Genomic DNA, 14,944 nt, shown 5'->3' on the forward strand with positions numbered 1-14,944 from the left:
AACTGACACTCTACGTTTCATTAGCCAGAGCGGGTCTCATGTCCAGGCCTAAATTCAGAGGGGTGGGGAAGGGCACTAATGTACCTAGAAGCAGAGAATCAGCAGCATCACTAATGGCCAGACAGGTGGCCAGTGGCTGATGGAACTTGGGATCTTCCCTTTTGGGAAGAAGTCTTGGTTGTAAGAGGGGTAGTTGTGGGAGCATGTCATTGTTATGACCTTCAAGAAGTTTAAGTATGAGCAGAGGTATGTGGACACTGAGCCTGCAGAGGGGTGGACTGTGGTGGAGGCCATGGGCATCGTGTCCATCCCTACCTTCCCAGGCATACTGAGAGGATACGAAACTAAAAGCTTTACTCAGACATCTCTTAGTCAAATTAAGCACGTGCATGCCTTATGATTCAGCAATTCTGTTCCTAGGATGTGTCCCAGGGAAATTGCCACATAAGACACGAGAGGACACATGATGATGCCCACTGTGGCATATTTGTTGGTGGGGGTGGGGGAGATGGTGCCCAGCACTGGAGATGTGGGTGGATAAGATGGGATGGATGCATGGATGGGTGGACAGATGGACAAAGGAATGGCTGGTGAGTCCTTCCATGGGCCAATTACCTTAATCTCAGGCTGTGGATTATCACCACCTTCTGCATCTGAGGTCAAAAATAAAATAAGTACATTTTCCAGGCTCCCTTGTGCTAGAGGTCTGCATGAGAAATAGATGTTCTCTGAATAAAGGTGGGCAGAGGAAACGAGGCCACTTGGCGGCATGGGAGGCTCAGCCTGTCTGTAGCAGGGCTGGCGCTCTGGCTTTGTGGGCGCCAAGAGGCATGGCCGGCAGCCCCATTCACATTCCAGGATTGAGGCCCAGCTTCTGGGTGCTGAGGAGCTGGACTGCAGGCAGGGCAGAAGGTTCTGGAATTCAGCAGTGCCAGGGGCAGCTCCTGGGGGTCCCCTTCTCTAGCCTTCCCAGCCACTTTGGAAGTAGATGCGTGTCTTATTTTTTAAGACAGAGAGAGACAGAGCATGAGCAGGGGAGGGGCAGCAAGAGAGGGAGAGACACAGATTCTGAAGCAGGCTGCAGGCTCTGAGCTGTCAGCACGGAGCCCAACGTGAGGCCCGAACTCATGAACCGCAAGATCATGACCTGAGCTAAAGTCGGACGCTCAACCAACTGAGCCACCCAGGCGCCCCAAAAGTAGCCAAGTGTCTTAAATCACTTTCCTGGATTATTTCCTGGAACCAAACCCTTCCTGATTGGGCAATGGTTTACCCGGATCACCCAGCAAGTTACTGCCGTGGCTCAAACTTGAGATAGACCTCCCTACCTGACCCGTGACAGCCCCGCGGGTCCCGGGCCCCGTTTTCCTTTCCCAGCCCCCCACAACTGGGAGGGGCAGGAACGGCCCTGAGGAGCTGGGGGCTGGGGGCCCAGGAGGCAAGGGCCACACAAGAGGCCTTTCCCCAGCAGAACAATTACGCCTCAGCCTCTGGTCAAACTCCGCCCAGCACTGCGGATTGATCACGGCGGTCTGACCACAGCCTCCGGGGGTGCTGGCCCAGGGCAAAGGGGCCTGGGGACTCCGCAGCCCTGTGATCCGTGCAGGTCTCTGTCCTGACGGCATGGTGACGGAAACCCACTCCAGGATGACAAAACACGATTACTAACCAGCTGGGTGACCACAGGAAAATCAGTCAACCCCTCTAGCCTACAGATTTCCTCATCTGTGGGGCCCCGCCAAGCTGTTGCAAGGATGAAATGAGGCAGTGTGGGTGGAAAATACCAGCTCGGTGCCTGGCAGCAAGGTCAGCCTCAAAACATTTGAACTCAAGGTCATCTTACGTATCTGGAGAAAGAAGAAGGGGGACTGGTTTTTCTTACCTAGAAGATTCTTAGGTCCACAGATTGGGTTGTGGTGAGGAAAAGCCAGCTTAATTTTAGCCCATACCATGTGGCCTTTTTCTCTTAGGTCCCAAAATATACTGACAGGCCCTAGAGTGTGGCTCCAATCAAAACAGCACGGGGAGCCCCTCTTCAGGGAAGGGGCAGCAAAGCCCTCTCTCCGCCTGGCCTCCGGTCCACTGTGCTAGCTAGCCTGAGCCCCCTGGGCCAGGAACCCGGCAAAGTCTGGAACTGAGAAGCACCGGTCCCCAGGTGACTGGCCCCAGTCCAGCACCGGCATTACTGAGTTGCTGTGAGGCTCTGGGCCATGGCCCGCTGAGAAGCAGAGACAAAGTTACTTTTTCTCCTCCTTGCTGGGCAGGAATTCTGGAGAAGCCCAGCATATCTGGGCAGGAAGACACTTGGGATCCCCGCAGTATGGGGGTTCCTAGTCTGGAAGTTTTCCTGGAGTCTCTCGCCCCCGTCCCGGGGTGCGTGTCCCCAACCGGGGCTCAGAAGAAAACAAGCCACGGGAAGGTCACTGGTGAACGTAGGTCATTTTTAAAAAAGACCCTCAGTGCCACAGTCCTGCCTCCCCCGGGTCTGGCCTCCAGGCTCAGACCGCGGCTGACAGCCCACGGAGATAGTCCCCGGCCAGGGGCAGCACAGCCCAGTCGTCGGTCCGCAAGGCCACGGGCACCCCGTCCGCCTGGGCCGCCTCCAGTCGCAGCAGCAGCCTCGAGTCTGGGGGCAGACGAATGGCCACGCGGTAGCTGGTGGGGGGCTGGGCCACCACCACAAAGGGCTCCAGGTGGCGGGACACCAGCGCCTCCAGCCCCTGTGGCCCAAGAGGGCACCAGAGGCGACTCTCCGCGCCCTTCGGCAGGCAGGAGTCCCAGAGCTCCTCAAAGAAGCCCAGCTTGTCCCCCTCGGGGGCCTGGGGGAAAGGCAGAAAAAGGTCAGCGAAGTTCACGGGCAGGGGCGGCAGGTGGGCATGGCAGGTGAGGCCGGCGGGCGTGGTGTACAGGGCGCACACGTCCAGCTGCGTGGGGGCTGGGCGGCGAGGCTGCAGAGGCAGGAGCAGAGGACGGCAGGGGCGGCCGGGGCACAGACAGGGCACGTGGACAGCCCCCAAGGGCGCGTACAGCTGTCCCTGCACGCGGAAGCGCAGCTCCAGAGAGTACACCGGCTCCAGCGCCTCCAGCTGGAGCTGCAGCACCAGGCCTGGGCCCGCCGCTCCTCGGGGCCCCACGCTTAGTCGGATCGGGGCTGGGGCCTCCTGCACCATCAGCACAGCAGCAAAGCCCTGGTTCTCGGCCACCAGGGAGGAGGCCGATGCAGGTGCAGCGGGGGAGGGGCCGAGGGCCACGCCCAGCTTGGGCCCCGCAAGATGGGCCAGGAGGATGTAGTAGAGACGGGCATGGTCCCGCCCATCAGGGTCCTCCCACTGCCTGGCCAGCGCCTGCAGCAAGTTGGCCAGGCCAACCCCGGCCCCCGCCCGCAGCAGGGCCCGGCAGACCCGGAGCAGGGCCTGCTGGAGGCCCCAGTCTGTGCAGTGCGCAGCTGCAGCGCCCAGGAAGCCGAGGGTGGCGCTCGGAGCATCCCCGTCTGCCACTTCTGCCAGGATCTGCAGGTGCCAACGAAGGGCCTCGTCCCTGCCTGGCCGGGACACTACCTCCTGCCGCAACGCCACTCTCAGGGGCTCCCCCAGCTCCGGGGCCACCCGATCCAAGAGGTCCACAAAATGTGGAGCCAGCGCAGGCCGGGCGCGGTATAGCCGGGCCAGTCCGTGGGTCAAGGGCGTCAGCACCACAGGCTGTGTGGCCAGGCAGCGAACAACCAGGTAGGAAGCCTGGAAGCAGAGGGTGGCCGAGGCCCGGGGACCCCCATCCAGGGCCACCCTCTGCCGCAAGCCAGCCAGCAGCTCCTCCAGGTAATGCTGGGGGCTCCACTCCCGGCCTTTCTCTTCCTTTTCTTCATCTTCCACGCAGAGCAGGCACAGCAGATGCAGGCGGGCCAGGAGGGCCATCGGGTCGTGCAGGAGACTGGGCAGGAGGCAGCAGCCCAGCTGGCGGCTCAGCAGCAGCGGGGCGGCCTCCTCGCCTGTGGGGCCTAGAGGCCAGTTCTCGGGGAAGTTCAGAAGGCAGTGCAGGTAGAAGAGATGGGCGGGCAAGGGCAGCGCCGGGTGCTGGGCAGCCATGGTGAGCCGGCGGAGCAGCAAGGCCTCATCCTGGGCCGTGAACAGTGCTTCCCCGAAGGCCGCCTTGAGCGCCAGAACAGCGTGCAGCAGCGTGAGCTGTGCCGTGCCCAGCAGTCGCACCAACTGCGGCTTGAAGAGCACTGGCGGCTGTCCCCGGAGACCCCGCAGGGCCCAGCCCAGCAGCCACAGAAGCTGGGCCTGAGCCACAGGGGTGAGCAGGTAGGAAGTGTCCAGAAGCTGGGCCACAGCAGCGCGCAGCTCGCGGGCCTCCTCGGGACTAGGTTCCAGCACTGCGAGGCCACACTCCTCCTCCGCTGCCGCCGGCCAGCTGGGTGCCTGCAGCTGAAGGTGGGCATCCCCCTCCTCAGCTAGCGCCCAGTTCCAGGGATCACCTCCAGAGGCAGTATCCCCGGCCACGAGCAGGCCCTGCAGGCCGGCCCCGGCCCTGGCCTGTATCACCAAGGTGTTGCGCAGAGCAAGTGCCAGCAGCAGGCTGAGCGGCTGGACAGGGCCTTCCTGCCCCAGCAGCCCCCGAAGCAGCCCCAGGCAGCCGCCCAGCAACCCGGGTTTGCAGCTCTCCAGCTCCCGTAGGCACTCACACGCAGTGGCCTGCAGGGGGCGCTGCTCTGAGGCGGGGCCAAAGCCTCGCCCCAGATCGCGGCCAGAGGCCAAGCCGAGAAGAAGGGGCAGGAGCCGGCGGGAGGCGTCCGAAGTGGGGCCCAGCGCATCTCCTGCCACCAGGGCTGTGGTGGCCGCCAGCAGCAGGGGCCGCCGCAGGGCCGAGGGCCGTGGGGGTAGAAGGACCAGGGTGTCCAACAGGGAGGTGGCGGCTGCCTCGGCCGCAGTGGCGTCCGGCCACAGCTGGGCTGGATACTCCAGGCTCAGGGCCAGCAAGGAAACCTGGAGATGGGGAATTTGGGTGGGAATCATGAAAATGAGGTTCATTTCATGAATGAAATGCAGTGGGCTGAAGTGACCAGGTGGGTCGGCGCAGGGGGTACTCGCAGGGCCTACCTTTGTCTGTTCACTCAGCTTCTCACTTCTCAGTTCGCTCAGCAAGTCACGACCCAGATCCTCACCTTCGGGACCTGCCATGAAGGCGGATGGGCTGGCCCGGAAGGCGCCCAGGCGCTGGGCCCAAGTCTCCCGGCTCAGGGGTCCCATGGTCCGGCACGCAGGTCCCTGCAAAGACGCTAGGGAGGATCAGGGTCGCGGCCGCCAGAGGGCGCTCGGGCCCCTGCTTGCACCCCAAAGGGGCCCCCGCCCCCCCAGGAGCGCTTCGCAAATCCCAGCTGTCCTCTGCCACGCGCAGACGCCAGCGGGGACCCCGTGCCTGGATCCCGGGATGAAACCGAGAAGTTTCGGGGATGACGCCGGGCGGGGAGCCAAGGGTCCCGGCGGGGCAGGGCCGCCAGCGCGGGGTGCGTGCCGAGAGCTCATTAGGACGCCCGCCCGCGGCCGCCACCGAAACCACAGCGCCGCCCCGGCCCCCAGCGCCCGCAGTAACGGGCCGGCAGCTCTCACCGTAGCTGACTCAGCCGCCGCGGGCACCCGGGCCGGCCGGCTCCTTCCGGGCGACGGCGCGCGGCGGGGCGGGGCGCGCGGCGCGTGGGCGGCGTGGGCGGGGCCGTAACGGGGCCTCCGCCTTCCCCTCCCGCCCCGCAAGCAGGTGCCGACTCGCCGGTTTCGCTGGTGCTGAGTAACTGTCCCGCTGCGCTCAGGCCCCCCTTCCCCGAAACCGCCGCAGGCCCGGGCAGAGGCGGTGGCGTTGGGTGGGCCCCGGGCTCCCGGATGCCGAGGTCCGGTCCGCGCGCGGGCGGCGATCCCAGGGCCTTCGGGTGCTCAGCGCGCACTTGGCCGGCGAGGATGGCAAGCTGCGCGCCCCCCCGCCGGCGTCCCCGCACGCCACACCCTGCGAGGGGGCGTGGGGTGTACGGGTCTTTGGGTTCCCAGGGTGCCCGCTGGGGGGTGTGCAAGGTGCGGTCCCAGAGCGCCCGCAGGAAGTGCTCCTCACAGCCCCGGCTGAACCGGTCGGGCGGGCGCCTCGGGGCTTGGCTTCGCTTCTCCGACGCCGGCCGGGTCCCCCACCCGCTCGGCTTGGGGGCGCGGAGCCGGCGCCGGGGTCACGGCGGGCGGAAGCCGCTGACCTTTGCCTCAGGCCACACCGCAGTCGGCGAGGGTTGCGGCAGCAGCGGAGCCGTCGTAAAGCTGGCGGTTGGGCAAGGCCATGAGCTTCGATGAAGCCGGAAAACAACGGGATGCAGACGTGCAGAGTGGCAGGGCCTGGCGGGTCCCCGGGCTCACGGCGTGCCTAGCGCGGACTCCGAAACCGAGACCTCGCCACTGAAGACGCAGGGTCAAGCAGTGCACGAGCCCAGCACTCTTGACTTGAGAAGGGCTGGATCGGAGCCGTTTGGCGGCACTGAGGGGGCTCGCCTGGGGCTCATCAAGGAGCATCTCCTGGGCCCCCCACCCACACTGCAGATGCCCCACTGACTGCCCGCTTCCAGGGCCCAGAGCTGCGGGCGTTCAGGCCCCACCGGCTACAGTAACGCCTTTGGCTCTAATTAGCCGCCTTTGAAGATGAAACAGACCTGAGCCCCCACTTCGGTGCTGCCAACTCGTTTCTCTTCTTTCTCCAGGCTTCGGGGCCCCTCCCTCCCCCATCTTGCTGTCCTCCAGATGGGAGGTGAGAGGGAGTGGTTGGGTACAGAGAGCTGGAAAAGAGGCCGTCTCGGTGCCCACGGTGCCAGCGATGCTGGGGGACGGAGACAGGGACCCGCCCCGGGGGGACAGGTCTGGCTGGAAAGCCCGGTCCCAACTCCTCTGGGCCCCGGCTCCACAGTTGACTCACAGGCGGCAACCCTAAACCACTTCCCTCTAGGTGCCTCAGTTTCCCCATCTATAAAATGGGAGTGATGACTCCCGCCCAAGAGACTGTGGGGTGGGGCAGCCTGGCTAATTAAACCTGAGATGAAAGAGGCCAGGATGAGAGCAGCCCTGAGAGGGAAGTCAGCTTGGGGGTAACAAGGAGCCTGTCTGGTTTCCCTGAGGCCCAGAGGGTGCTGATAACTACACACCCCTAGCCCTCACCCCTCGCAGGGAGGGAGGAGTGATTATTAAGCCTCTTTTACAGTTGAGGAGACAGGCTTCAAAGGGCCAGGAAATCTACCACTGACTTTGGCCCTCATTCAGCCTCGGACGGTCGCCAGCCCTTCTGAGCCTTGGCTCCTCTCCGGCCAGGGGTCTGGAGGGAGGGAACCCAAATGTGCTTCCCGATGTCGCAGTGGGCACATCCACACAGCCTGCCAAGCTCACAGCAACCCTGGGGGACCAGGGGGTGGGGACCATTCCCAGATGAGGAAAGGGAGGCCCAGAGAAGTACAGTCACCAGCCCAAAGGCACAGAGCTCCTTCTTAGGAGCTGGTAGAGCCTGGACCTCAGCAGACAGCCCCTCGCCGCCCCTGACTTAGCCTCCACCAGCTTCCACACCAGCTACCCTCAGCCCTCTTGGGTCCTGAGATGGGCCTTCTCACCTGCCTGCCCAGATGTCCCTGCCCTGTTCCCCTGCAGCACAGGCGAGCCAGAGAGTTAAGCTCAGCCCACCAGCACTGAGGCCGTGAACGTTTCCTGGATCTGTGGTCTGCAGGCCTGCCCTGGAAAGTGGCCTCCCAGCCAAGACGTCCCCGGTGTGGGCCGCAGCCAGGTGACTGGGCTGGGAACTCCCCACTCGATGTTCACACCTCATTCCTTCTCTTCCTGCTGAGTTTCCATCCTCCCCGGTGGTGTAGCCCAGCCCTGGGGAAGACACTAGACAAAAGGCTTAGAAAGGGAAAGTCCTTTTTCCGAGGAGTCCTGAGCTTCAGTTTTCTCATCTGTAAAATGGGGACATGACCAACCCGACTCTCCCAACACTGGGTCTACCGGGATGCTTTAAAAAGAACACATCAATAGGCAAATCCATAGACGTAAAGCAGAGTAATAGATGCCAGGGGCTAGCGGAAGGGAGGAAGGGGAAGGACTGCTAATGTGCACGAGGTTTCTTTGGGGGTGATGAGAATGTTCTGGAAGATGGGTGATGGCTGCACAACTCTGTGAAGATACCAACCCCCCTGAATTATATACTTTTAAGGGGTGAATTTATGGTATATGAATTATATATTGAAATTTTTAAAATGTTTTAATGTTTATTTTTGAGAGAGGGAACAGAGTGTAAGTGGGGGGGAGGGGCAGGGAGAGGGGAGACACAGAACCTGAAGCAGGCTCCAAGCTCTGAGCTGTCAGCACAGAGCCCGATGCGGGGCTTGAACTCACAAACCACAAGATCATGACCTGAGCCTCAGTCGGACACTTAACGGACTGAGCCACCCAAGCACCCCTATATCTTAAAATTTAAAAATTTTTTAAAATGTTCTTTTATGTTTTGAGAGAGAGAAACAGAGAAACAGAGTGCAAGCAGGGGAGGGGCAGAGAGAGAGGGACACACAGAATCTGAAGCGGGGTCCAGGCTCTGAGCTGTCAGCACAAAACCCGACGTGGGGCTTGAACCCACGACCTGCAAGATCATGACCTGAGCCAAAGTCAGACGCTTAAGTGCCTGAGCCACCCAGGAGCCCCTAAATTATATCTAAATAAAGAGAGCAAAATGGTGTTAAAGAGGTTCGTTGTGTACAGACGGTGTTAAAGAGGTTCGTTGTGTACAGAACTTACACTGGGGGGGGGGGAGGGGACACAGACAACACACCTGATAAACCAAAATATCACAGAGTCAAAGATGCCTCAAGGAAAACAGAACAGGGTAATGGGCCAGAGGTGACTGGGGGAAAAGGATTCTGCTAGGGTGGTCAGAGAGGCCTCTCAGAAGCGGGGACACTTGACGGAAACCTGAGTGACAAGAGGTAACTGGTCATCAGGTGGAAAATAGGGTTCCAGGCAGAAGGCACGGCGGCGGAGGGGCCAGAGCAGGGCCTGGGCACCCAAGGGCCTGCAGGAAGGGAGAGGCGAGCGGTCAGGAGGTCAGCACGGGACCAGGGTGCGCACACCTCCAGGACATTCTTCCAGCTGCCGTGGGAGCCACTGGAGGGCTTGAGCTGCAGGGGGACAGCTGGCGGGGGGGGGGGCTGTCTTGTGGCCATGTGCAACGTGACAGGGCCTTGGAACAGGGTGGTGGCTATGGAGATGGAGGGAGGTGTGGGCAGCCGCCGGACGATCTGGGTGCGGGGGGACTTGCGGGTGGCTGCATGTGCCGGGTGAGGGAAGAGGGGGGCGGATGGCACTGGGCTTGGGTCCTGAGTACTTGGGGGCTCACAGTTCCAGTCTCCCCATGGGGAAGGCTGTGGGAACTGCGGATGGGACAAAGCCACAGTGGCGAGCCTCGCCCGGCTGCTTGGCCTCCTCCAGCCAGAAGCTTTGGCCTCTCCCTGCACTGCTCCAGAGGCTCCTGATGGCCCAGGAAGCCTCCTCCTCTGCCTACTGCCTCGGCCCCCAGCCCCACCTGGGGAGCCTTTTGCCCACAATGACAGCAGGACGGAGGGGTTGGGGTCCTCAAGGCACTCACACTTTGCCAAGGGCTTTGCAGCCTGCAGGAGGCTGTTGTTACGTGGGGCGGGAGGGGGAGCTGAGCAAAGGCCTCGGGGGGCCAGGGCACCAGCAGCCTCCTCTAAGGCCAAGTCCCTTTGCGGGGGCTGCTGGACTTCAGGACAAAAGCAAATCGACATCTCTTGACCGCTTGGAGGAACAGAGCTGGAACTAGGAACCCCACTTTACAGATGCGTAAACTGAGGCCCTGCCAGGTTAGGCGGCTTGGCTCGAGTCCTCAGAGGCTAAAAGTCTGGGGCAGCCCAGCTCCCGGCCCTTTCCCTGCTGGGCTTCCCGGCACGTCTTGTCTCCCAGGAGCCCCTCTGCCTTCAGCCTCCGTCCTTCCCAGCCCTGCACCCCCTCTCGGCTCCCCTGCTAAGCTGTTCCAAGCCTCCTCCCTCCAACTCTGCCCTGGGGCCTCCCTGGGCGTCTCGGGGCACCAAAAGGAGATGCCGGCCACCACTTTTGGGGAGCATGGCCCTTGCTTGCTTGCCGGGGCCCTGCCTTCCTGCACACTCCTGTCCACCACCCCAAGAGTCATCCACTCCGAATGCCTAGACGCAGAGCTCATGGCTCTGTGAGCAGATGGCCCAGGGCGCCATCACCTCCTTTTTTTTTTTAAATATATATATATTTTTTTAAATATATTTTTTAAATTTTTTAAATGTTTTATTTATTTCTGAGAGAGAGCGAGAGAGACAGTGTGAGCAGGGGAGGGAAGGAGAGAGAGGGAGACACAGAATCCAAAACAGGCTCCATGCTCTGAGCTGTCAGCACAGAGCCCGACGCGGGGCTCGAACTCACAAACCGTGAGATCATGACCTGAGCCAAAGTTGGACGCATAACCGACTGAGCCACCCAGGTGCCCCAATCATCTCCTGCTTACTGGTCTCTCTACTCACACCCTCATCACCCTCCCCCGACACACGCGCTCCGTTCCCTGTGGCTGACCCCAAGGCTTCCCGCCACACTGAGCCTCCCACGTCACGGCTCACAAGCCTCTTCAGCCCCAGTTCCACACCCTCCCATCCCCCACAATACCGCTGCCTGGTCTTTGGGCAGATCTCACATGCTCTAGGCTCACTCCCACCCTGAGGCCTTTGCACCAGCCACCAGGCTCTTCCCCGCTCTGCATGGCTCTTGGTTAGATCTCAGCACCCCCGGCCGGTCACTATTCCATCACTGAAGTCACACGTTCCACTCAGTTTCCTTAGTATTCTGTCTGCCTCGCGTCACAGAATCGCCGGTGCCCTGCAAATGGTGGGTGTTCAGGAAGTATTTGTTGATTGACTTAAGGATCGAATGGATGATCTCTAACGGATGCTGTGTGACCAGAGTGGAAGGTGCCTACCCTCACGGAGCTCGCAGGTTAGCCTGGTATTCGTCCAAGTTCACACACACTGTCTGGTTCCAGGACTGCTTGCAAAACCACAGGCAACACACCAGCAGCTTGTGGCCCCAATCGGCCCCACAAAGGCATTGTGTTTGGCTCTTTCCGTGGTTTTAAAGAATTTGAGCCAGCTTTTAAAAACTGGTACATTTCGGGGTGCCTGGGGGGCTCAATTGGTTGCGCATGCGACTTCAGCTCAGGTCACGATCTCACGGTTTGCGGGTTGGAGCCCACGTCAGGCTCTGCGCTGACCGCTTGGAGCCTGCTTCCGATTCTGCGTCTCCCTCTCTCTGCCCCTCCCCTGCTTGTGCACATGTGCTCTTTCTCTCTCAAAAATAATAAACATTAAAAACAATTTTTTTAGTTGGTATATTTTGGGGCGCGTGGGTCGCTCGGTCGGTTAGGCGTCCGACTTCCGGTCAAATCATGATCTCACCGTTTGTGAGTTGGGCCCCGCGTTGGGCTCTGGGCTGACAGCTCAGAGCCTGGCGCCTGCTTTGGATTGTGTCTCCCTCTCTCTCTGCCCCTCCCATGTTCATGCTCTGTCTCTCTCTGTCTCTCAATAATAAATAAAAAATGTTAAAAAAATTTTTGTTTTTAATTGGTATATTTCACATACAAATCTGGATTTTTTTGGGGGGGGGGCTTCTTTTCAGAAAACAGACAGATGTAGCCACACTGGGTGTCTCTGTTCAAATAACATGATTGCTACTGCACCTTTCAGACAGGCACATTCTCCACTGTCCCCACCACTCTCGATCTCTCCCTGACAGCCTTTTATCGCTGAACCGGTCCCATTGCTTTCCTTATACAACATTTGCTCTATATCCATGCCTCTACCAAGAGTTGGAACGCGACAGGCTGAATGGGTCACATGAGTCAAGAAAAACAGATAATCATTCACTCAACAAATATTTATTGATAATCCACTATGTGCCAGGAACAGTTGTAGATAGGGCAGGGGAAAGCCTGGGTGAATATGCCTCCTTCCCCAGGGCCTCGTTCCATACACTGCATAACATTCTTCCCACAAGTGGAGACACTTGACTTGTTCCTCACTCCCCCCGCCTTGCACAAGAAAGACTGTGCTTCTTGGGGTGCCTGGGTGGCTCAGTCAGTTAAGCATCCGACTTCAGCTCAGGTTATGATCTCACGGTTCGTGGGTTCGAGCCCCGCGTCGGGCTCTGTGCTGACAGCTAGTTCAGAGCCTGGAGCCTGCTTCAGATTCTGTGTCTCCCTCTCTCTCTGACCCTCCCTTGCTCATGCTATCTCTCTCTGTCTCTCAGAAATAAATAAAAACAGGGGCACCTGGGTGGCTTAGTCGGTTAAGCATCCGACTTTCGCTTAGGTCATGATCTCGCGGTTCGTGGGTTCAAGCCCCGCGTCGGGCTCCGTGCTGACTGCCAGCTCAGAGCCTGGAGCCTGTTTCAGAGTCTGTATCTCCCTCTCTCTCTGACCCTGCCCTGCTCACGGTGTCTCCCTCTCTCTCCTAGAAATAAATAAAAATATTTTTAGAAATAAATAAATAAATAAAAACATGAAAGAAAGAAAGAAAGAAAGAAAGAAAGAAAGAAAGAAAGAAAGAAAGAAAGAAAGAAAGAAAGAAAGAAAGACCGTGCTTCTTGAATCCAAGGTCATCTGCGAAGACTTCATCATAGTTACCACGAAGCACCCACTGGGTAACGAGTCCTGGTCAGGGTCTGGCACCAACCGAAATGCTCAACAAATATTTGTTGAATTAACTATAAATTTACCTCCTAGACAGTATTGGTCCATGGTGTTTCTCCAGGATTTATTCAAAAGCTTAAGTGCACAGTAGGTACTCACGTCATGTCACTTGAACAGACGGGTGCAGGTAAGAGGGGAGGACTCTCCAAGTACGATTGGGCTGAGCCCTGAGGAGGAGGGGGGAAGGCGCAGGGCCGGGCTGGCGGGCTGGCGGCCAGAGCCCACAGTGACCCCAGGAGGTAGGTGACAGGATTCTCAGGTGATAGACTAGGAAACAGGCAGGGAAAGGAAGGCCCCTTGGACAAACTCACAGGCCCCAGGAGGAAGTGAAGGAGGGGGCCCATCTGGCCCTGAGTCTCCCCACTCATCCTGGGGGTGCTCCCAGGAAGTCCTGGGGGATGGGGGGGGCGGTGGGCCATGGGCAGGGCCTGCCCAGAAGTCGGGCATCAGCGGTCTGCTCCTCTCAGACTCCTGGCTTTAGAATAGAGTGAACTCATTTCTCAGACTCATTTCCTCTTAACCTGTTCCAGCAAACATTTAATATGTGAGAAAGGTGTATTTGTGATAGAGGTTCTGAAAAGTTTATTTTATATGGGGGTAGGAGGAGAGCTAAAAAGAGGAAGGGCTCCCATTCTTTTTTTTGTTTGTTTGTTTTAATATTTTTTATTTATTTCTGAGAGAAAGACAGACAGCATGAGCAGGGGAGGGTCAGAGAGAGGGAGACACAGAATCTGAAACAGGCTCCAGGCTCTGAGCTATCAGCACAGAGTCCGACGCGGGGCTTGAACCCACGAACCATGAGATCATGACCTGAGCTGAAGTCGGTCGCTCAACCGACTGAGCCACCCAGGTGCCCCAGGAGTCCCATTCTTGACCTTAGTGACTGGAGTAGCCCAGCCATGGCTGGGGGCCAAAGCGCCACAGTTAACACCAAGGCAACTAGCCAACAAGGGCTCTGAGGGTGGGCTTCCCTCCAGCTAAGCCTGGGGACTGGGCAGAGCATGATGGATGGTGGTGGGGGGTGTGCCCCAGGCTGAACCTCAGCCAAGGGTGGGTTATGGGGGGAAGCAGACAGAAGCCCCCCGCCTGCAGTGGCTACAGCCAGGCAAAGTAGATTGGGTCTGACTTCTTCAGAGGGCCTCGGCCTCTGCACTGAAATCTGGCCAGTTGGGACAAGGATGAGGGTGTCCGAGGGAGTGTGAGACCCAATGACTAAGGTGCTGGGGTCCTTCCGGATCTCGGTGGACGGAGAGCGGTGTAAATACCCCTTCCTCCACGAAGCCTTCCACACTTCGCTGGCCAGAAAGCCGGCTCTGGCCAGTGATCAGCCGGGCACTCTCCGCTTTGCACGGCGGCCGCGTCCTCCCCACACGCCCGCCTGCGGGCTAACGCGCTACTCAGGCCTCGCGTGCCTTCCTGCACGGAGCCGGAGCCCAGCGAATACCTCTGGGCTGAACCACGGATTGCTCAGCCAGGCCTTCGGATCCGGGCCGCCTGGGCCCGAGCCCGGTTCAACAAGTGTGGGCAGGGGCGCCCGTTCCCGCCCGACGGCTTCGCGCCTCCCCAGGCGCCGGGCAGCGCCGGGCCGGGCCCGTTGGGCGAGTTTCATTTCATCACCCGCAGAGCGTGCGAGCGCGGGTGCAAATAACGTTGCCACCGCCCCTCCTCTGCTCCCCCCGAAACTCCTCCGAAGCTTCCGTCTGCGAACGCTAGCGCTCCTGGCTGGGAGGTCCCTGGAGGACGGCGGCCCGGCCGGCGGGAAGGCCGGGTGCTGGGGGCCCTACGCCGCCCCCCCAACCCCCGCCACCAGCCGCCCCCGCCCGGCCACCCCGCCCAGGCCGCGAGGCCACCTCACCCGCAGCGGAATGGAAACCGGTTCGACAGGTAACAAATAGGTGGGTTGTCACCGTTATTTCCCAACGCATGCGCCGTCGCTACCCAGGACACTCCAAGCTAATTAGCTCAGATCACCCCCCCCCCACCCCGCCCCAGCCACCAACACACACCGCCGCGAGCCAATAAAGCGTGAACCCGTCCGTCCGGCTCGCACTTTAAGACTTCCCGAGCGGCCGCGGGGGACGCCAGTCGATCCGGGAGAAGCTTACCTGCCGCTGCGCCCGCCGCCCCGTGCACCTGGCCGCGAGGGCCTCCGTTCGAGGCAGGGCGG

General features: G+C 60.1%; 1 protein-coding gene across 2 annotated transcripts; it reads right to left on the reverse strand.

Annotated features, from left to right (window-relative positions):
• Nucleotides 1-1,138: 1,138 nt before the first annotated feature.
• Nucleotides 1,139-14,912, reverse strand: AP5B1 (adaptor related protein complex 5 subunit beta 1). Of its 2 annotated transcripts, none has more exons than XM_039244753.1 (3): nucleotides 14,883-14,912; nucleotides 5,097-5,264; nucleotides 1,139-4,982 (listed from the first exon to the last, which is right to left on the reverse strand). In XM_039244753.1, the coding sequence occupies exons 2-3, from the start codon at nucleotides 5,244-5,246 to the stop codon at nucleotides 2,499-2,501; spliced, it is 2,634 nt and encodes an 877-aa protein (XP_039100684.1). In that variant the 5' UTR covers nucleotides 5,247-5,264; nucleotides 14,883-14,912; the 3' UTR covers nucleotides 1,139-2,498. The 2 variants fall into 2 exon arrangements, with proteins under 2 accessions (XP_039100684.1, XP_039100682.1); XM_039244751.1 differs by lacking the exon at nucleotides 14,883-14,912 and adding an exon at nucleotides 5,607-5,664.
• Nucleotides 14,913-14,944: the final 32 nt, after the last annotated feature.

The sequence above is a fragment of the Hyaena hyaena genome, unplaced genomic scaffold (genome assembly GCF_003009895.1).
Source record: "Hyaena hyaena isolate Hyena2069 unplaced genomic scaffold, ASM300989v1 scaffold_248, whole genome shotgun sequence".
NCBI lineage: Eukaryota > Metazoa > Chordata > Mammalia > Carnivora > Hyaenidae > Hyaena > Hyaena hyaena.

Coding starts and splice junctions, on each gene's coding strand:
- AP5B1 (XM_039244753.1), bottom strand. CDS start 5,246: ATGGGACCCCTGAGCCGGGAGACTTGGGCCCAGCGCCTGGGCGCCTTC. Junction 4,983..5,096: donor AGCTGAGTGAACAGACAAAG/GTAGGCCCTGCG, acceptor CCCCATCTCCAG/GTTTCCTTGCTGGCCCTGAG.